The sequence below is a fragment of the Nerophis lumbriciformis genome, linkage group LG09 (genome assembly GCF_033978685.3).
Source record: "Nerophis lumbriciformis linkage group LG09, RoL_Nlum_v2.1, whole genome shotgun sequence".
Taxonomy (NCBI): domain Eukaryota; kingdom Metazoa; phylum Chordata; class Actinopteri; order Syngnathiformes; family Syngnathidae; genus Nerophis; species Nerophis lumbriciformis.
Window position 1 is genome coordinate 22,310,619 of NC_084556.2, and position 21,882 is coordinate 22,332,500.

The 21,882-nt window shown below is 40.4% G+C and overlaps 2 protein-coding genes across 4 annotated transcripts; both read right to left on the minus strand.

Annotated features, from left to right (window-relative positions):
• Positions 1-9,045: 9,045 nt before the first annotated feature.
• Positions 9,046-13,348, minus strand: cwc15 (CWC15 spliceosome associated protein homolog). Its single transcript, XM_061961577.1, has 7 exons — positions 13,230-13,348; positions 10,362-10,503; positions 9,952-10,064; positions 9,753-9,856; positions 9,563-9,673; positions 9,331-9,485; positions 9,046-9,253 (listed from the first exon to the last, which is right to left on the minus strand). The coding sequence occupies exons 2-7, from the start codon at positions 10,490-10,492 to the stop codon at positions 9,124-9,126; spliced, it is 744 nt and encodes a 247-aa protein (XP_061817561.1). The 5' UTR covers positions 10,493-10,503; positions 13,230-13,348; the 3' UTR covers positions 9,046-9,123.
• Positions 13,349-15,736: 2,388 nt separating this feature from the next.
• Positions 15,737-21,415, minus strand: LOC133607512 (uncharacterized). 3 transcript variants are annotated; one of them, XM_061962212.1, is made up of 2 exons: positions 21,294-21,415; positions 15,737-19,804 (listed from the first exon to the last, which is right to left on the minus strand). In XM_061962212.1, exons 1-2 carry the CDS (start codon positions 21,305-21,307, stop codon positions 18,535-18,537), a joined length of 1,284 nt encoding a protein of 427 aa, XP_061818196.1. In that variant the 5' UTR covers positions 21,308-21,415; the 3' UTR covers positions 15,737-18,534. The 3 variants fall into 3 exon arrangements, with proteins under 3 accessions (XP_061818196.1, XP_061818197.1, XP_061818199.1); XM_061962213.1 differs by having other exon boundaries at positions 21,157-21,400; XM_061962215.1 differs by having other exon boundaries at positions 15,737-19,800; positions 21,294-21,388.
• Positions 21,416-21,882: the final 467 nt, after the last annotated feature.

Genomic DNA, 21,882 nt, shown 5'->3' on the forward strand with positions numbered 1-21,882 from the left:
TCACACAGACACAGGTAGGGGGAGGGGATAAATGGCCTAAAAATACAAATTTTGGAAAATGATTACGCCCACTTCAGTGATGGTGCATTGGGTCATTTGAGAGATATTATGTATTGGAAGTTGGTACCTATCATGAAATAAACCCCCCACCCCACCCAAAAAACTAAATTGGACATGATTTTTGCCCCCTTTTCCTCCCTTCTATCATTAAAAATAAAATAATATCGTAGGAAAACACTTTGGCATAACGGCAGCTGTGCAGCAAATTGAGGCTCAAAGTCTGTATCTATTTTGTGGGAAAGCTTGAGGAGGAGAAGGAGAAAGGTAAAATGATAACACATGCATCGGAGAGCACCACAAAGAAAGGTGTAGGCCAGTTCATGGTACAAGGGCTGCATGCAGGTCAAGATAGCCCATTTCCTCTGCCTGTCTTACCCATTCACCGAGAGACCACTGAGGACATAGAAATGCAAGTGGATATGGGGTTCGAAATACTGGCGTCGGTCAGAGGAGTCAATGTGGAGGATGTTTATAAACTTGTAGATGCACATATGACTGACAGCACAGAGCACAACAAAGGCTTTTCAAAGCTGTTGGCAGAGATGAACAACTTGGAAAAACCAGCAGGGCAGATCTTTTGTGGCACCCACACTACACTGGGCTTCAGCAGTGCCATGAATAAAGTGATGCGGTTGGCGGAGGCCGATATGAAGATGGAGCAAGTGCTACAGAGTTTCATGGTGGATCTGGATGTAGACAGCAAGAATGCTATAGTGGCTGGACAGGCACTGGACATGTCCTGAACTCAGTGTCAGACGTGGCTGCCGAATACTTGGATGAAGTGAAGCAGCTGACAGATCTCATGCTGCCCCATCTGAAGACTGTCCTGGCCAGGCAGAGGATGGACTATGGGATGGATGAGGAGACCTTCCCAATGGACCCTGTCAGTGAACAGGCTAGTAACATTGATGGCACCCCTGTGCACAACATTGGGATGGAGAGACAATGTGGCAAGGTGGACTACAGACTGAAGAAGTTGGGCACACTGAACGCAGTCAATAGGTCAATAATTTTACAAAAGAGCCAGGAGCTTCAGAGGTTTCAAGGCAGCAGCACAAGCAAAAAGAGAGGTTGAACTCAACTGGAGTAAACTCATGAAGGCAAAATTCGAGAGTTGGGCTGACGAGAAACAAGAGATGGCTCAAAGACAGGAGAAGAAGAGACTAGACATGCTGGACACACTGAAATCTTTTGGTGGCCCCTTCACGATAGTGGGGAAGTTGAAAAGTTCCTTGTCGATGAAAGTCTGAACAAGAATGCAAAGCTGCAGAGAATGAAGCTTGAGGTTCAGTTTGCCAGAGAAAGCACCAAGCTTCTGCCTAAAGTCAATCCTATCTTCAGAATCCAGGTGACAGACAGTTCCCAGAAATGGCGAAAGTGCAATTCTCCCAGTCATAATGGATACTTGGAATTTTATGGTGGTGGTAAGTATTCATGAAAACAGGTAGCCTAACATTAGTGAATGGGTGAATTCTGGAAATAACAACCTAAAAATCTTACACAGTGCACCTTTAAGCAAGGGGTTTCTTTCGTGCTTTCAATTTCGCAAAATCATCCACCACATCATTGAAGTCCAACTCTCTTGTCAGCTCACTCTCAATTGCCATTAGAGATAACGCATTTAATCTTTTCTGAGTCATTCTTGTGCGCAGCTCATTTTTGACTCTTGACAAAAGAGAGAATGAGCGTTCTCCCTCACAGTTACTGACCGGTAGAGTGAGAAAAATCTGTAGCGCAATGTATGTATTAGGAAACGTAGGCTGTAGTCCAAAATGTATTATTGTTTTGAGCAGTCCTGAAGGGGTCCTCTCCTCATCAGTGTTGTTGAGCTGTATAAAAGATTTGAACTGTATAAGCTCCTGTCCAAGACTTTCATTGAGGTCAGATGAGTATGATTCAGTGAGAATCTTGGCCTTGTGAAGGACTGAAGCATTGGACTCTGTATCCAAAGAGAAAAGGACACTGAACAAATTGTTCAGATGTTTGTAGGCCTCCAGACGGTGATTAAGGCTTGAACTCAGTTGATCAATAGAGGCAATAAATGTCTCTATTTGAAACAGTTGCCTTCCCTCAAGCACAACATCTGGGGATGCTGATTCATCAGCAAACTTTTTACGTTTCTTCGTCCGTTCAGCCCTGTAAGATGGGGTGCCACCCAACATGTTTAAGGCTTTCTGCTCAAAATGATCAAATAGATCTCTTTGGGAGAGAACAAAGGTGCGCAGAGATTCCAGCAATCTAACTGCTGTACCAAGGTCCATGTCTGCTTTTTGAAGTTGCAGACTTGTGGCCTGAAATCTGGACAGAACAGTGTCCCAAAAGCCTGCCATGAAGGCCATCTCAAGTGAATCCAGCTTCCGCACTAGACTGTCAGCTTCAGTTTGTGTGTCTCGTTTCTCTGTGTCATCAGTGGAAATACCCTGTAGTGCTGCTCTTATTTTACTGTAGTTCTGCCACAGTGCTTTGGTGTATTCTGTACGGCAACTCCAACGCGTGTTGGATAAAGCTTTAAGTGTGAGATCTATGTTGGAATTGCCAAATACCCTGTCCCATCGGTGTGTGGATGCAGTTGTGAAGTTGTAAATAGACTGAATCAAGTCAAAATACTTAGAGACTTCATTTCCACATCTGTCAATGCTGTTGACTCCCACCAAATTCAAAGAGTGAGCTGCACATGGATTATAGTGTATTAATGGGTTGCTTTTCTTTAAGTGAGCCTGCAACCCATTATACCTCCCTGACATGTTGCTGGCATTATCATAAGCCTGCCCCCTGCAATTTGACAGCTCTAACCCTAGATTTTCCAACACAGACATGACACAGTTAGCCAAACTTTCACCTGTATGGCTAGTAATGGGCTCAAAACCCACAAAGCGTTCAACAACACTGCCCTCTTTGCTAACAAAACGGAATATGAATGTCAATTGGTCCACATGAGATAAATCTGGGGTTGAATCCACAATGATAGAGTAGTATTTGCTTGCTTGCAGTTCATCTGCTATAGCCTGTTTGGTTTTTGCACCCATCAATTCAATGAATTCCTCACAAATGGTGGAGGACAGATATGAGGTATTACCTCGACCCATCTGCCCAAACTTTCTGATGTGATCCTTTAGAAAGGGATCAAATTCAGCCAGGACCTCCAGAATACCAAGGTAGTTCCCATTGAGAGGAGACCCTAACGATTCATTTTTACCCCTAAATGCAAGGCCCCTTTCTGCAAGGAATTTAATGACTGCAACAACTCTTTGTAACACCTGCCTCCAATAGCTGCTCTCTGCCTGAAACTGTTTGAACAGGTCTGCATCAACTGTGGCACCTGTGGCGCGGTTCAAGACTGCTTGCATGCAGGTTATGTGCTCAGCACTTCGCTCATGTTCACCAAATCTTTCTGAGTGTTTCCAATCACAATAGCCTGTCACAAAAGAATGCGTTTTTGGGGAAAACAGTTTGCATGCAAAGCAGTAAACATTACCAGTAGAGGGAGAGTACATCATCCACTCTCTTTGTACTCGTTGTCCATTGGGCAGGTGTGAAGTAAAATGTTCATTGTTTAGGCATCGGGTTTTGCCTCCTAGCCCACTGTTCCTCACAGAAGCTGGATAATGGCTGTGACGGTTGTGAAATGATTTTGCACCTCTTTGAATAAGAACTTCCTTCATTGACTCAGTGAGGGTATCAGCCCATTTAGCGGGATCACTAGGTAGAGTTGTCACTGTAGATGGTGTTGAAGAAAGATTCAACTCATTTTCTATGCTGTCCAGAGGTGCAGTGACCTCACATTCATCCGAGCAACTGGCTACTGCTGAGTTGGTTGAATCATTAGCATCCGAAGCATTTGGTTCAGTGCGTACACTTGTAGTGGTCTCAGGATCTTGGGAGCTACATGCTAGCTCAGGTGCATTGCTAACCTTAGCTGAATTTGCAGTAGCATTTATAGAATTGCTTTCAGCAGATGTCTTTGTACTGAAGAAGCTGGAGATATTTGGAACACTCTCAAGTAAAACTGATTCCTTTTTTTTCTTTTCTTGCTGAATTTTTTTTCTAGCTCCTCCACTTAGACGTTTATGATCCATATTTCCCTTCTTTCTGTGCACATTAGCTCTTTGCCTATCACAACAGCTTAACCAACTATGTGTGTGTGTGTGTGTGTGTGTGTGTGTGTGTGTGTGTGTGTGTGTGTGTGTGTGTGTGTGTGTGTGCGTGTGTGTGTGTGTGTGTGTGTGTGTGTGTGTGTGTGTGTGTGTGTGTGTGTGTGTGAGTGATGCAATTTTCAAAACTAGCAATCTAGCATTAACAGTCAAAAGCAGAAATCAGCTGATTTCTATAAGAACTGATAACAGATTTCCAATCAATGCTAAACTCAGACAGCGAAAGTCACTAGATGACGTTTTGAGTCGCCAGTCATGTATGGCCAAAAGTCTCTAAATCGAATGCCAACGTTGCTTAATCGCCAACACACTGGGACTCACTGAAGGACTGACAGTGAATAAAAAAAGATGATTAAGATAATTGTGTACTTTTCTCTTCTAATATTTTCACTAAGGACCCCAAGCTATCTGCATGCAGCAACAATGTCTGACAGACAGGAGAGCGGAGTGGTCAGTGATGAATGGCAAGGGAACAGACTGATTTGTACTGAGGAGAAAGAGAGAGCCAATTACAGTGAAATAAATTCCAAAAGAGCCAAGTGACTAGCTGAAGGCAGGGACAAATGCCTTGGAGTGACCAACAAGAGTGCAAAGTACCAAATGGCAAAATGTGGGAAGACCAACAGGCAGATCTGTTTTTACCACTTATCTTCACAACCAAAAAGTCGCTAAATGATGTTTTCAGTCGCTAGCCAGGTATGGCCAAAAGACGCGAAATCTAGCGGTAAAGTCGCTCAATCACACTGACAGTGAAACAAATAATTTTTAAAAAGATAGTAATCGTACAATGTCTTGTACTTTTGTCTTCTTTCTTAATATTTCTCAAAGGACACCAAAATGTCGCTATCTGCAGGCAGCTTGCCAGCTATGATGGCAGCAACAATGTACCTTAGAGTGACTGACCAACAAGAGCTCAAAGTACCTAATGGCAAAATGTGGAGAGACAGACACAATAAATTGCATTAAGATGAAGAGAACTGTTGCTATTATTAATTTTAACAACAACCAGAAAGTCGCTAAATGTCACCAGCCAGGTATGGCCAAAAGGCGCTTAATTGGCCACACACAGTAACAGAGAAACAAACAAACAAAAAAAAAGATCATAAAGATAATAGTTGTACAACTTTGTGTACTTTTGTCTACTTTCTAAATATTTTCACAAAGGACACCAAAATGTTGCTATCTGCAGGCAGCTTGCTGGCTATGATGGCAGCAACGATGTCTGCCAGACAGGAGAGAGTGGTCAGTGACGATCGAATCGAGAAAATGACAAAATGGGTCAAAGACCAAAAAGTTATTAACTGACAGCAGTGACAAATGTCAGACTGTAAACTTTTTTGAAAGAAAAGGACAAAATGGGAAGATGCTGATAATAACAGCAAAATGGAAAATATAAGAATTTCCAAGTAATGCTCAACTCAAGTGTGTGTGTGTCGTGTGTGTGTGCGCGTTAAACTTCTTGTGGAATGATTTCAAATTATCTCTGAGTCTGAACTGAGGGAAAGGAAACCAAATTTTGAGCAGTCACTCACGAGTTCAAAGTACCAAATGAGGAGATTCTAAAAGAACAGACCGGTTTATGAAAGACTCGATGGGGGAGGGGCACAGCTAAGAATACTTGAGTGAGATTCTGTGATCCAAATTCGAGATAGAGCTTTTTGATAATGATAATTTGTCAGAGTAAGGTTGTGTAATCAAAATTTGAGAATGAGCTTTGCCAATCAATCAAGAATATTTGCATTAAGTTCTGTGATCAAAATTCAGAAACAACCTTTAATAATTGATAAAGAATATGTGAGTGAGGTTGTGTGATCCAATTTGAGAATTAGCTTTGATAATAATGATTGAGAGCCTCTGGCCCTCTGTGGATCGTGGCCGCGGGGCCAAGTTGGCCTGGCCCCTTGGGGCCTCTGACCCTCTATGGATCGGGGCCAAGTTGGCATGACCCCTCGGGGCCTCTGGCCCTCTATGGATCGTGGCCGCGGGGCCAAGTTGGCCTGGCCCCTTGGGGCCTCAGGCCCTCTGTGGGTCGCGGCCGCGGGGCCAAGTTGACCTGGCCCGTTGGGGCCTCTTACCCTCTATGGATCGTGGCCGCGGGGCCAAGTTGACCTGGCCCTTTGGGGCCTCTGGCCTTCTGTGGGTCGCAGCCGCGGGGCCAAGTTGGCCTGGCCCTTTGGGGCCTATGACCCTCTGTGGGTCGTGGCCGCGGGGCCAAGTTGACCTGGCCCCTTGGGGCCTCTGACCGTCTATGGATCATGGCCGCGGGGTCATGTTGGCCTGGCCCCTTGGGGCCTCTGGCCCTCTGTGGGTCGCGGCCGCGGGGCCAAGTTGACCTGGCCCCTTGGGGCCTCTGACCCTCTATGGATCATGGCCGCGGGGCCAAGTTGGCCTGGCCCCTTGGGGCCTAAGATTATTATTTTTGCAAAAGTAGTTTTGCATGCGTCGCGGCCGCGGGGCCAAGTTGGCCTGGCCCCTTGGGGCCTCTGGCCCCCTGGGCCTGGGCCCGGTAGGTCCGTTCATTAATCCACCTATGCACATGACCATTGCTGGAGAAATACTATACGGGAACACATTCATACGAAACGGGTTATTTTCTGGCGCATTTAAAAATCAATTAAAACGCATCAGCAATTAAAACATATACCGTAAATGTCAAACACATTAAATTAATTAAATCCAACTTCCGGTCAATAAAGTTGGATTCAAAGTACACACTTCTCAAAGATATATTAACTGCCCTGACCACATGATGGCAACAAATATACATGTAACAATGTTTATTAAATGATCAAAGCAGTGGCTCTTAACCTTGGGTACCGAACCCCACCAGTTTCATATGCGCATATATATACCCTTCTTTAGTGAGAAATAAAATGTTTTTTGTTTTTTTCAAATTCAAGACAAAGTTATATGTTTTTGGTAACACTTTAGTTTGGGGAACATATTCTAAGTAACAAAGACTTAATTTAGAGGTTTTTGGACACTAGGGTTAGAGGGTTAGGGCCAGGGTTAGAGGGTTTGGGTTATAATAAGGCCATGCCGAATAAGGCATTAATAAGTACTTAATAATGACTAATTAATAGCCAATATGTTACTAATTTGCATGTTAATAAGCAACTAATTAATGGTGAATATGTTCCCCATACTAAAGTCTTACCATGTTTTATGACTGGTGCACAAAATGAACCGTGCACGAACATCACCTTGTTCAAACAACAAAACCAACACAGTGCATAAACTCACGACAAATTACACACCTGCAAATCAGTGTGACTTCTGCCGTATCCGTAATAGGCCGATAGGGAGAAGTTTTTATTTACATGATTAGTCGGGTGTGTCTTGACCTGCGCCGAACCCCTGAGCCCGACTCACCAAACCCCTAGGGTTCGATCAAACCCAGGTTAAGAACCACTGGATCAAAGACATGCACCTGGGGATAGGTTGATTGGCATCACTAAATTAACCCTAGTGTGTGAATGTGAGTGTGAATGTTGTCTGTCTATCTGTGTTGGCCCTGTGTTGAGGTGGCGACTTGTCCAGGGTGTACCCCTCCTTCCGCCCGAATGCAGCTGAGATAGGCTCCAGCAACGCCCGCCAACCCAAAAGGGACAAGCGGTAGAAAATGGATGGATGGATGAAGCATAACACACTTTAACAACAAGAGTTTACAACTTTTAGTTGTACCAGAACAGCTACTGTCAACAACTTGTGATCTGATTGGCTATCACAACTGTCTCTCAAATTCATCCGCTAACGGTCCCGATGAGTATCCAATCACAGGACGCGTAAATGTCACGTTCAACGTGAGGCCATTTAAAAGGCCTTACTGACAACAACTCGTGATCTGATTGGCTATCGCAACTGTCTATCACTGTATGTCCCCCTTCACTTACAGTGCACGGACGCCTGCATTGTTGATTCTGAAGGCCCCTGGCAGATTTGGTACAGCATGGCAACATAAGCCAGATGAATTCTGATTGGCTAAAAACTCTAACCTAAAAATAACAGCATTGGAAGGAGCATAATATAACATGAAGATAATATGAATCATTTTAGATATTTAGGGAAAGTAAATTAAAAAAAAATTGTATATTTAATTATGATCATGATTTTTGGTTATGTTAGTCCAGCAGTGAAGGTCTTGCTGGCCCTGACGGCACACCACTGCTATAAAATCATTTAATTCGTTCAGAAATGTTTTGTAGTTTCTATATTTGTGTTACCCCTTTTCACAACTGCACTTGGTTTAATTACTATTCTAAATATTCTACAAGTCACATGGTCTGCGGGAAGTTACTTCATTCATATCCTCTGCAGGCCAAAAGTAAGTTAATTTTCTTTCTCTATCTTGAAAATCTCAACTATGACTTGGGGTTTAAAATCTCAGCACAGTGCTGTTACGTAAATCATTTTTTGAAGTTATTAAAAAAACATGTGTACAACTGTTATGTCAACATATGTGCATGTGGCTATATTTTATGCAAACACTTACTCCTGTTACTCAAAGGAGTCATTTTCCACTTAGGAACCTTGTACAAAAATGAATCAAATGGTCAAAGATGGGCCAATACACATTTTGATTAGTTAAATATATGTATTATAAGATTTAGAGTATAAAAAAGACAAATTAAAGGGTATTTTGAGAGATTTGAATATCACAGATTCGGTGGTATTACTATAAATTTTCAGAACAAAGCCAAAAAAACCCAAACAAACAAAAACAGGCCATACAAAGGTTTTTGTTTCTTATGTATTTATATGGTTTATTCAAGGAATGCCACTCACGTTTATGTACAACTTGTGTTAACAAATAAGGATGTATTTGAATACAGAATGTATTTTAATGACACATTTTTATTGGGACAGACGGCGACAAAGAAAAGAAGAAATTGAAAGAATATACAACAGTTTTTCATTTAACATACTTTTCCATAAACTTCTTGTGGAACTCTGAGCGAAGGGTGTCATTGATGAAGCGTTTCTCCTTCCTTGCTTTGTCCATGCCTTTAGCGCAGTTCTTGAACACAACGTCATCATCCCACCTATAGAGATGATGAAGCCATGAGTTGGTGGAGACAAACACTGAAATCATTGTGATTGTTAGTCTGATGTTCATTACCTCCTTTTGACTTTGAATGGAGTTGGAGTCTGAGCCAATTGTTGTTGCTGCTGCTGCTGCTGCTGTTGCTGCTGCCCTGCTAAATTAATCAATGGGTTACCACTCAATATATTCTCCATGCGGATCCTCTCCTCCTCAGCCTTTTGCTCCCGCTCCTGAGATGGATACAATAAATATAGTTGCAAGAAATGAAATAGCAGTAGTCGTTTTTTTTGTCTAAATATATATTTACGCGGCGTTCTTGCTCTTCAGCCCGCTCCTTTTTAATCTTCTCCAGCTCTGCCAGAAGAGCTGCAGTGTCATCATCATCGCTATCTTCATCAGAGTTGTCGTCCTCGTCATCCTATTCATAAACAGACATTTTTAGAGAGGCGATTTCTTGAGATTGCACTGTTGGTCGGTCTTGCAGGACAAGTACGTACTTCGGTAAGAGGATCATCTGCATCAAGATTGGCTGCTGGGATCTGATCCAGTCGAGGTCTCTTAGAGGAGGACGACGAGGAGGATGAAGATGATGTGGTGTGCTCTGGTTAATAGAGAATAAATGTAAATGTGGAGCCATTAACACAATTCCAACGAAAAAATCCTGTTATTTTGAACAGAGATCTTCTCAAAGACAACCTCTAGGTCCCCTCTCTCTGGTCTTCTCTCGTACAGCTACACGCTCCCTCTCTTCCAGCTCCCTGCGGAAGTCACGGGCACGCACCTCCTCAGGAGCATCCTGGGTAGGCTGCCTGAGACGGGGGAAAAACATGTCAGAATATTTACTGGAAATACCACATGTAAGCATGTATACATTATTGAATTGGATCGAATCCTTTATTGTCACAGTCACATTGTCACCAACAATTACTGTGAAAATCAGTTTAGCAGATCCACATTAAGGCAAAGCACACAAGTAAATACAACAATAGAAATATGAAATCAATACAAAAATACTAAGTCACAGTAAATAAAACGGTAGTGCAAACATGTGCGTTTAAATCACATAAAAGTAAAAAATCCAGCTTTTGGTAATTTCAGCTACTGACCTGTACTTGATCTTTGTATGACCTGGAAGATCTCGACTTGAATACTGTTTGGACAGTGCACTCAAATCGCCTTCCCCCTTTCCCCTTCCTCCTCTGGCCGGTTCAAACGTCGGCCTTGCAGCTGTAGTCATCGTGGATGACTCTTAAATGCACATAAACAATAACACAATATAATATCACAAGTAAATGTACTAACAGGGTTGTACAATAAATGGATATAAATGATAAATAAATGATAAATGGGTTGTACTTGTATAGCGCTTTTCTACCTTCAAGGTACTCAAAGCGCTTTGACACTACTTCCACATTTACCCATTCACACACACATTCACACACTGATGGAGGGAGCTGCCATGCAAGGCGCTAACCAGCACCCATCAGGAGCAAGGGTGAAGTGTCTTGCTCAGGACACAACGGACATGACGAGGTTGGTACTAGGTGGGGATTGAACCAGGGACCCTCGGGTTGCGCACGGCCACTCTCCCACTGCGCCATGCCGACCCTATATATATCCATTTATATTCCTAAATTTCAAGTATATCGAGCTGTCCTCGGCCAGTTGGCCTCCCAGAAGATAGGTATTGATCCTACATCAATTTAAAAGGCAATGCATCGGTTTAATTGATGCTAAAACAAAGAAAACATTGGATATAAGAACGGCAGACTTCCTATGAAGGTTAACAGTTTTAATTAAAAGTATGTTACATTAAGTCTGTCTGCCCGTCTGTGGCGTCATCGAAACAAAAATGAGGGACACTTTAAGTGGTTGAGAAAGGTCATATCAAACGCCACAAGACAATATCATTAATTACAACACAAAAACATTTATCTACAGCACGCTTGTAAAAGCCACGAAAAAAACCGACAACACATTGATACAAAGCCACAACCTACTGTAACTTTAAACCACAAATGATGCGACGGACAAAACAGAGACGACAGCGGAGCAAGTTTAATTGAAAAAGTTATTTATGGCCCCGTTTACACTTCACACCAAATTTGATTTTTTTTGCCCTCAAGTGATATAGAGCAGATTTTTTTCCCAGTCTAAACGCTCCAAAGTGCTTCAAATCAAATTTGTCAGCATCAGATTCACGCCACATCAGGAAGTAGTCCTGAATCCGATTGGAATCTGATCTTTTCAAATGTGACTTCAGTCTAAACGCAATATGGCCTCTTTGTGATTTTTTCAGCAGCTTTGGGTAAGCTACGTCAAGATGCAGTCGCCAGCGGAAATGGATAATTCAAAACCACTGCTCATAAACTGGAAATATTTGGTTGCACTTCATTTCTCATGTAATCTACTGCTAAATTAAATCTGAAGAGATGTTGGTTGAACTTTATATTTGATAATACTATTGTATTATTCTTATGTTGGAAAAACAACAGCAAAAGTAGCAGGTAAAGCTACTGTTAAACTGTTGGTTACTGTACTTCTATTGAACATTTCTTAAATGCTGAAAATGAGAGCAAAACGTTTTCCTCTTGTTAATTCAACGCAAAGTGTTGGTTGAACTTTATTCAAATAAGATGAGAGTGCATTTACCATCAATTGTTGTTTACTTGCTTGTTTCTATCCATAACTAATTTAAATCTAATTATCTTCCAAGAAACAACAGGAATATAGAAAACTTCACTTGTAGTGTCCAGTGTTTATTTAAGTCACGATGGTTGATTTTTTGCGAAACAGTTAATTCGATTTCAACCCACTATCGCTTCGAATCGTTCTAAAAAATAATATCGTTCATGAATCGTATTGGCAACCAAAAATTCTGAATCGAATCGTTACACCCCTATATATTCTATGTTAGCGACCTCTCTTTGTTTATCCATCCATCCATCCATTTTCTACCGCTTATTCCCTTTGGGGTCGCGGGGGCGCTGGAGCCTATCTCAGCTACAATCGGGCGGAAGGCGGGGTACACCCTGGACAAGTCGCCACCTCATCGCAGGGCCAACACAGATAGACAGACAACATTCACACTCACATTCACACACTAGGGCCAATTTAGTGTTGCCAATCAACTTATCCCCAGGTGCATGTCTTTGGAGGTGGGAGGAAGCCGGAGTACCCGGAGGGAACCCACGCAGTCACGGGGAGAACATGCAAACTCCACACAGAAAGATCCCGAGCCCGGGATTGAACCCAAGACTACTCAGGACCTTCGTATTGTGAGGCAGATGCACTAACCCCTCTGCCACCGTGAAGCCCCTCTGTGTATGTTTTCTGCTGGATCTATTTTCTATTTTATGCTGCATCTGTTACATATACTGTAATATTGTACATGGCAATTGTTATATATTGTATATATCATAAAAATATAATATACTACATCAGTATATATCATATACTGTATATACAATATGTAAATATTACATATGTTATATTTTATATTGCTACTACAGTACATTTTTAGTCTACTTTATACCTGAATTATCCTTTGTAACTGAGCTACTGTGTGGAACAATTTCCCTTGTGGATCATTGCAGTTTGTTTAAGTCTAAGTCTCTAATGACAGAGTGTAAAAATGAACACGACACCAGGAGTTAAGAGTGTGAAGTAGTCCACGGCATGTATATACATCCGTTGACAACACGGCACATAACACATTCTTACATTAATAACAATTTTTGATGAGCTAAATTATTTATAGCATTTCTGGTAAACGTGAAAAATGTGCTAGCTTGTGCTGCTAACAAGCTAACAAGACACACCAGGTTGAACAATGCTGCACCGGAATAAATCATATACATGTTCCCATCTACATCCTAGCACAAGAACCAATACAACTTAATAATTAAAAAAGGCTGAATAAAATTAACCCCAAAAAGCTGGAAACTTATAAACCTAAAGGTGATAACACTTACGACGATGCCTCGGGTCCTTAGAAAAGATGAACTTCCGTAAATGCAAACGTCACTTCCTTTCCACGGAAAAGAAGGCGCATGGACACTGCAACTCTGAAAAAAAATGATGTAGCGTTTCTTCAACTGTCTTGTATTACTTTCTGATGGTTATTATATACAAATCACCGACGAGGGTGTTTGCTCCAAGTTAACCTTATAAAATAAATACATTTATATAAGTGTGTAGTGTGGCAGTCGAGAAGGTAGGAGGCAGAAAGTCCCACAAGATGAATCATGTTATATCTTATAAAATCAATACCAGCCGTTTTTTGGAGTTTCTATTTGTGTCAGTTCTTCATAGTAACAGAAGGTTCGTGGAACTCAGGGGTGTCCAAACTTTTTCCACCAAGGGTCGCATACTGAAAAGTCAAAGTATGTGGGGGCTATTTTGAAATTGTTTTATTTTGTAAAAAAAACAAAAAAACCCCCATAAAAAAACAGACTTATATATTTAAAGACAAAATGTAGGGTCCTGGGTCAGCTTGGTGTTATGCATGAAAACATGTATTATTATTAGTTATAAGTAACAACAAAATGTTACATAGTTTTTTTCTTATTTATATTTTTTCTGTTGTTTTTATAAATCTTGTAGTAATTAATAATAGTACACTTTGTTACCCATAACACAAAGCTGACAGTAAGTTTTGTCTTTAAATATATAAGTAATGTCTGTTTTCAGCATTTATTTTCACAAAATAGCAATATATCAAAATGGCCACCGCAAACTTTGACGTTTTAGTATGCGGCATACTTGCCAACCCTCCCGAATTTTCCGGGAGACTCCCAAAATTCCTTGCCTTTCTCGAAAACCTCCCGGGACACATATTCTCCCGAAAATCTCCCGATTTCCAGCCGGAGCTGGAGGCCACGCCCTCTCCAGCTCCATGCGGACCTGAGTGAGGACAGCCTTTTTTCATGACGGGAGGACAACAGGATGACAAGAACTAAATCATCCAGACTAGAGATAAATTGTATTATTATGTTTATCTTACCTAAAAATAAAAATATATTAATTAATGAAAAAAAACAAAAACGAAATACATTTTTACTATATTTTGCTAAAACATCAAAATTAATTGTATTTTTTCTGACTCCTTATTACACCCAGCCATAGAATTATACATTAAAATAAACATATTTGAAATAATTAATTTTAAATTATCATAATAATTCATTTAAAAAGACCAAATTTAATTATTAAAATAATTGCTTGTTTATCAACAACTTTAGCATTTTATTCATTACATTTTGAAGCTCTCAGAAGCCAAGTTATGTTATATTCCATAGTATTTATTTATGCAAGTTTGAAGTATCAATTATCTAAACACAGTTTTGTTTGCATATTTTCAGGATATATATATATATATATATATATATATATATATATATATATATATATATGAAATACTTGACTTGGTGAATTCTAGCTGCCAATATACTCCTCCCCTCTTAACCACGCCCAACCCCACCCCTGACCACGCCCCCCGCCCTCCACCTCCCGAAATCGGAGGTCTCAAGGTTGGCAAGTATGGTATGCGGCCCTTGATGAAAATGTTTGGACACCTCTATATAAACATATATTCAAAAAAAAAATTGTTCCCCTGCCTTGCAGTATGATTTCTAAAGCAAGTACGTTACCCATCATTTACTTAAAAAAGTAATAATAATCAAATGCATAGGGAACTGTGTAATAATGTCATGAGGAGATCCTTCATTAAATATATTAATTGGGGGGCAGCTATAATTGCAGTGTGGCCCTCAAGGAAAACCAGTTTGACACCCCTGCTCTAATTGCTAGTGGCTAAACTTTGCTGTGAAATTCTAAATATTAGCCACTTGTGTTGAGTGTATTGAATGAGAGGCCAAACATGCACAACAAATATACATAATACATATTGTTCATGTATGCAACACACAATGACAGAAAACTGACATATGGGGAAAACCACAAATGTAAACAATTATACATACTGCAAATTCATTTATATTGTTTAAGGGGTGCCAATATTACAAGTTTAAATTGTTGGCAATGCATTTTGTTTTTCCAGATGAACATGGGGTGTAATTCACAGCAAGTGGGTGTGTGGGATCCTGGTGTTAAAGTGGTGCGACCTACATCAACATCACAATGCTTGACTCACACTCACATAACTGACCTGACCGGGTGAGAACACACACGTTATTATTTCACATGTAGGGTGGGGGAGAGGTACGTTACAAAATCCCAATTGCTTTAATTTCACAGTATTAATAATCTGAGCGAAGTAATTGGTGTTGGCACATATTCAGAGGGACTGATCAAACAAGATTAAAAACTGAGGGCAGATTAAAATGTTAACAAAATGAGAGAAGCAAGATGTGTAAGAAGAAATGAGAGTAACGTAACATCAACTTAGTCCTGAGATGCATACACAACCTCAACTCACATACAACTTGTAATGATCTTTTCTCTGAAACATTATGTTAATAAGAAAAATGAGTTGTTTTCATATTTTGGTGCAAACCTTAAAAATCTAATCTTACCAGGGTGAACACCTGAGGATTTCTGAAGCATGTCCAAAGGTAATCTGACAACATTTTTGACGACAGGCCTGTTAAGTATGCATAATTATGTGTGTGTGTGTGTGTTCCAGATGTTGAGAGAGACCAGGTCTTTCTTACCACCAAGGTGCGAACCTCCTTTAAGGGCGATGTCAGCTGGATCACCAAAACCAAAAAGGCATGCTACCCTTAAGGAAAACATCAGTAGAAGAGGACGCAAAATAAAATACAAGCGGCATACCTTCTTTTTCTCTTGTTTTGATCAGCGAGTCTGCTCTTCACAGTTTCTATGCAGGTTCTGACTCAGCCTTTCTCCCTTTAAGGGTGCTCCTGATTATTGGAATTGCATTTGACTTAAATCTTTACATTTTTTCCATCCAAACTCCGACCAAAATCATTTTTTTAAAGTCAGAATGATTAAAATGGTTGCTGAAAATTATACCCCTCTCGCTTGGTCAGTCCCGTTTTGTGCAAGTCAATTATACTTTCCTAATATTTTCCTTATTTGGAAAAGTATGCAGACTGACTCCTTCTTTAGTTGTATTGCAACAACCTGCAACAATGGACCTGGCAGACATTTGATAATTCCTTCAAATTGTGCATGTAAATATTGTGATTCAGGATGAAGATGGTACTGAAACACATGCAGTGCATCCGGAATATATTCACAGTGCTTAACTTTTCCCACAGTTTGTTATGTTACATTACAGCCCTATTCCAAAATGGAATACATCAATGTTTGTATACACACAATACCCAATAATGACAATGTGAAATTAAAATTGCAAATTAATTAATTTATTCTGTGGGTGACACGAGCAGACGTCCACATTTTGGAGCATTCACACATTTTGGAGCCGAAAGTGAATACTCCAAAATATGCTAAGCATTGTTAGAAAACAAGCTTAAAGTCACTTATGTGTCTATTTTGGGGGTAGGCGGGATTTTACCTGGAGACATAATTTTTAGGTCCAGAACCGCCAATGTTGTGAGAATTACAGTGTGCCTTAAATGAAAGAGAACAGTTTTAACCCTGTGGTTTTCTTGCACACTGGACGAGAGAAACAGGCTAATTGGGAGAAGGAAGTCTGAATAATGACACCACTACAAGGCTTAGTTGCATAGAAAAACATATTATTTTCACATATTCATTGATGATGGCCACAAACAGCTTAGACCAGAGCTATTCAACTGAATTGTTGTAGGAGCCACATTTGCAGAAAGCTAAAGACCGGGCCGCCAGATTTCTCCCTTTACTATTATCAGAACTAGCACCCTCTGTAGTGAACATTTGTCTTTGGGCTATTTCTTTTATCCGAGTTACAAATTTCCGGACAAAGTAGCCTTGTTATGTAAAATGCAAGTGCCCAATACAGGCCTACAGATGGTAAACATGTCAATGCTAGGATATGCCAATGTGCGGACATTGTTCTATGTTTTCTATCTAACAGAAGTGCTAAAGTGTTTTAAGAAATGTGCTGTAAAAAAAAAAGTCTCCCACGTTTTGAACTGAACCCGGGCTGGCAGGTAAATAGCCCTAGTTTATACCAAGCTTGTGACCAATGTTCATCAGCATTTCTCCCATTTCTGACCTTTTTACAATGTTCTATTTCACCTCTATGCATGATGTTTTTTCTTTGACGCACTGCCATCAGAAGAGCTTTATGCTTGGTAGACATTATGTGATGAAGGGCAAAAAGTGAACTAAAAACAACCAAATCCAAGTTGTCTGTCATTTCCCCCCGACTATACGTATTATTTTTCTGCACACAAGTAAATAGTTCTCTCTTTGGTTTTGTACAGCACAGTGCAGTTTGCCCCGGTTTTCGAACACTAAAAATATTCATTGTAAATTCACAGCAAATTACTGGCTAATATCTGCATTACTTTCACAGTCAAATGTATGATAAGTTACTGTGGACCAAATCTATAGTTATTTACTGTAACTGCAATGAGATCTTAGTTAATTACTATAAATTTACAAGCATATGCTGTAATTTCACAATTATAATTTTATAGTTAATTATAATAAAGTTACAAGTATGTGCTGTAACATCAGAGAAGTTGTTTTTACAGTTAATTACGGCGTTACAATGCAGAATTACAGTGTATGCAGTCCTGTTCGCCAAATGTTGGGTCTAATAAACTAGTCGGTTTTCCCGTGTATCATTCTGCAGAATCGATTGCCCCCCCCTCAAAAAAATTGGATGGGGCAAAAGAACCTTGTGGGTGCAGCACTTTGATAAAGAAGGTGAGAAACACTGTTGAATTCAAAACAGAAAAAGTTGTAGCAGAGTATGAAGGTGCATTTGTGCTGCTCCCTCTGCCCTCCTCCCGCTCTGTCTTTGCTAACATGAGCCTTCAATAACGGTAAAAGTTAAGTCAAACGTTAACGGTTCCATTTTAGTTGTCATTCATACACATTTTGCATTGTTTTCTGTATGTAAAACTATAATTATTTTCCATAAGATGTGATTTGGAACAGATTTATTGAATTTACATAATTTCTCATAGAAAAAGGTAATGAAGTATTACTGTATTAATAATTCACCGTTTATAATATCAATTTAAGCTTTTCTGCCAACCCGGGGCATTGCCCTAAGTGTTTTCAAAGAGGAATATTTTTAATCGGATGAAAAATGTGGGAGAAGAAGACAGACAAAAATATGGCAGAATACTATTTAGAATATTAATGTGTGAATTCTGGAATACAGAGGTTGTTAGATTAGGGAGAGGGTCCAGGAGCATTGAGACCTCGGACAACATGCTGCCCTGATTCTGCTCCCTCTGTAGGGTCCACGCTGTGTGGTGACAATAAACAGGCCTCATTCGCCGCAAAGTGGCTCACAGGGTAAATGCCACATTTCTTAAAACTTTCCTTCACTATCTTGACCCCCTCATCCTCTTCAGCCACCCGATACGCCTCCTTGAACACACCCGAAAAGTCCTTCTTGGTGACTGCAAAGAGAGTAGCGTTGGCGGCATTCGAGTCACCTAAGAGCGCTGAAAAACGCTGCTTGACGAGTGAACACAGGCCGGCATCGAGGGGCTGCAGGTTGTGCGAGCAATGAGGCGGCAGGCACAGAAGGAGGACGTCTTCCTTACGAGCTGCCTCCACCACCTCCAGGTTCACGGGCGACTTGTGTCCGTCAAAAATGAGCAGCAGTGGACGCTCCTTGGGCGCGTACGCAAGGAAGTGTCGGAGGAACCACTTCTTGAAAAGGTCGGAGGTGACGCATCCCGAGTCTGACCATCCATAGAGGGCGTGTGGTGGTCCTTGTGTCTTGTAACAAACCCCTCCCGGGTATGCTTTGGAAAAGACAATAAACGGGGGAATGTCCTTCCCGGCGGCATTAAAGCAAGCCAGGACAGAGATGTAGTCCCTGGACGTTGGTGTTGATTTGTGAAGAAGCACCCTTTTACGAGCCAGATGAAAATCCATCTCGCTGCAGGTCCACATCTGGCGAGGCTTGTCTCCCAATGCATGAGCTTCCACCACAGTTTCCAACAAGTGGAAAAAATGATCCACTGTTTCTTTCCTGACATGAACTGTTCGCCCACGGATGATACCATCAGCGAGTTGAATGCTAATATTCTTTTCTTGTCGTTTTCTAAAATTGAGCCACCAGGTTTGGCCCAGATTAGAAAAGGCGACCCTCCTGTGTTGACGCTTGTAAATGGAAGATGCAAAAGACACCAGCTGCTGCTTAGTAAGTGGGAACCCATGCTTGGACATATATAAAGAGAACTCCACCAACAGTTCCTCATCAGAGGATGTTATAAGCTGAGCAGGCCCGCTGCGGCTACCCGGTGTCACTCGTCCACTGACCCGGTCACCCAGGGATGACTTTGGGACGCCAAACTGCTTTGCAGCCTGTCTTACAGTGCATCTATGAGACTTCACCTCAATCAATGCACGTTCCATAGCCTCCTCTGTCCATTTCTTCTTCTTCTTTCTTCCAACTTTCTCAAGATGGTTTCTTGATGGCATCTGTCTAAGATAGAGTACAAAAACACACATGTCAAAAAACAAGCTATTGTCCTCTACTACTACCACTACTACTACAAAGACAGCAAGTACTCACTGGCGTTGTGTGATATAGACAGTAAACGTTACAAAATAATATATATGTGGCTGAAGAAAGAGCTTTCAATTCTATTGTTCTATTGTGATAATGCATGTTGATGACGGATTCTAGCTCTGCCCTGCAAATTTGAACGCATCATCAACGAAATGTAGCGTTTTCGCTAGCGGCTAACGTTCCTCCACAGTGCAAAGTCACTTCTAAGTCAGCAATCCTCGCCTCTGTGGCGGCCAAAAAACTGTTTACTACAAGTATTATTTTACTTGAGGACGAGGATTAGCTTAACATGATACACTACAGACCGTAAGATAACCGAAGGATTATCTCTTGAATCTGTGATGAGGTGGCGACTTGTCCAGGGTGTACCCGCCTTCCGCCCGAATGCAGCTGAGATAGGCTCCAGTGACCACCCGCGACCCCAAAAAGGGACAAGCGGTAGAAAATGGATGGATGGATAGCTCTTGAATGTAAACAAAGGTGGTTGGACTAATACAAATACCGACAGTGATGATACCAAGTATAGAATCAGTATATGGTCAATACTACAGTGGTTACATTGTTATGTTTTATTATCCAAAAACATTTTCATGTTTTTGTTATGTTTTACACACTCAGGAATAAGTCCCTGGATGCAGGAGGATTTTAAGAGCAAACAACAAAAGATTTAAATCAGTGCTAAATCATTTAAATATTTAATTGATATTGTTACATCGCCATTCTGTGTTTATAATTGTGATAAAAATGGAATCATTTAGTGAATTTTAAGTGTCTGTAACACGTGTAGTATCACAAAACTAATGGAAAATACTGAAACAAAAGATTTATAAGTTCTTTCAACATTTTAAGAGAAGTGTAGATAGAACCATGTTATAACAGAAATTTATCAGCTATCAACAGTAAATGACCAAGTAGATTGGTAATAGTTTTGATAAAATAATACACAATACAGGAAATGACACGTTGCAGCATACAGCTAATTTAGGAGCCTTTCTTAAAGCCTTTGTAAATAGTACTATTACGATTAATATGCCAAACGATATATCGTTGTATATGGCTATCGCAGGAGGATGCAATATTTATCGCGATATATATTTTGGGCCATATAGACAATCTATAATACACACTTGATCTTTAACATTCTTTGACATTTGCCCACACAAATAAACTGGCACATCTTATACGGAATAAGCATTTCGTGTACTTTACAGGTCAAATTACAACAAAGTGTACTTTTTGACAAACAGTAACAACCAAGAACTTACTAATGTTTTGCGGTCAGTGAGTAGGAAAAACAGGACTGAATCAGCTTATTTCCGTCATTGTTTGCGTATATAACTACAACTAAGCATCCCACGATGGCTCCAGAACGTACACAAAATATAAAAAAACCAGTACTTACTCCTGTTGCTTCATAAACCCAAATTATATTTAATTAATTGATCATAACTTAAGTTAGCGATCGTACTAACAGTACAGTTGTTAGCTTGGCCAGTGTCGCTGCTAACCTGGAAGTTAAACAAGTACCTTTCAAAATAAAACCCACATACGGCTGCTGCTAACCTGAAAGTTAAACAAGTACCTTTCAAAATAAAACCTACATACGGCTGCTGCTAATCAGAAAGTTAAACAAGTGCCTTTCAAAACACAAACATAGTGCTTCTTCTTCTTCCAAACTAAATATATAATGATGACAACGAAAAACAAAAAAGTTATGAATGTATAAAGAGGGGCTTTCTTTTTATTTCTTTCACACGTTTCATGTTTTTTTGTTTTCTCTTTCCTTTATTTGGTAATTTTAATATCAGATTACTGGATGAAAAATTCGGCGAAAATAATTTTATGTAGATCTTGTTTATTTTTATATTTTGGCCGTTTTGAAATTAGATAGTTAGATAACACTGATGGCCAACAGGAGATTGCAAACAATACATACTATTTCAATTTACAAAACAGTAGTCGTACAATCATGAAAAATAACATTATTATTT

Excerpts from the sequence above, each read along its gene's own strand:
- cwc15 (XM_061961577.1), bottom strand. The coding sequence starts at position 10,492 with ATGACTACAGCTGCAAGGCCGACGTTTGAACCGGCCAGAGGAGGAAGG. Across the intron at positions 9,486-9,562 it reads CTGAAGAGCAAGAACGCCGC|GAGCGGGAGCAAAAGGCTGA; the intron begins GTAAATATATAT and ends TATCCATCTCAG. Across the intron at positions 9,254-9,330 it reads CCATTCAAAGTCAAAAGGAG|GTGGGATGATGACGTTGTGT; the intron begins GTAATGAACATC and ends TCATCTCTATAG.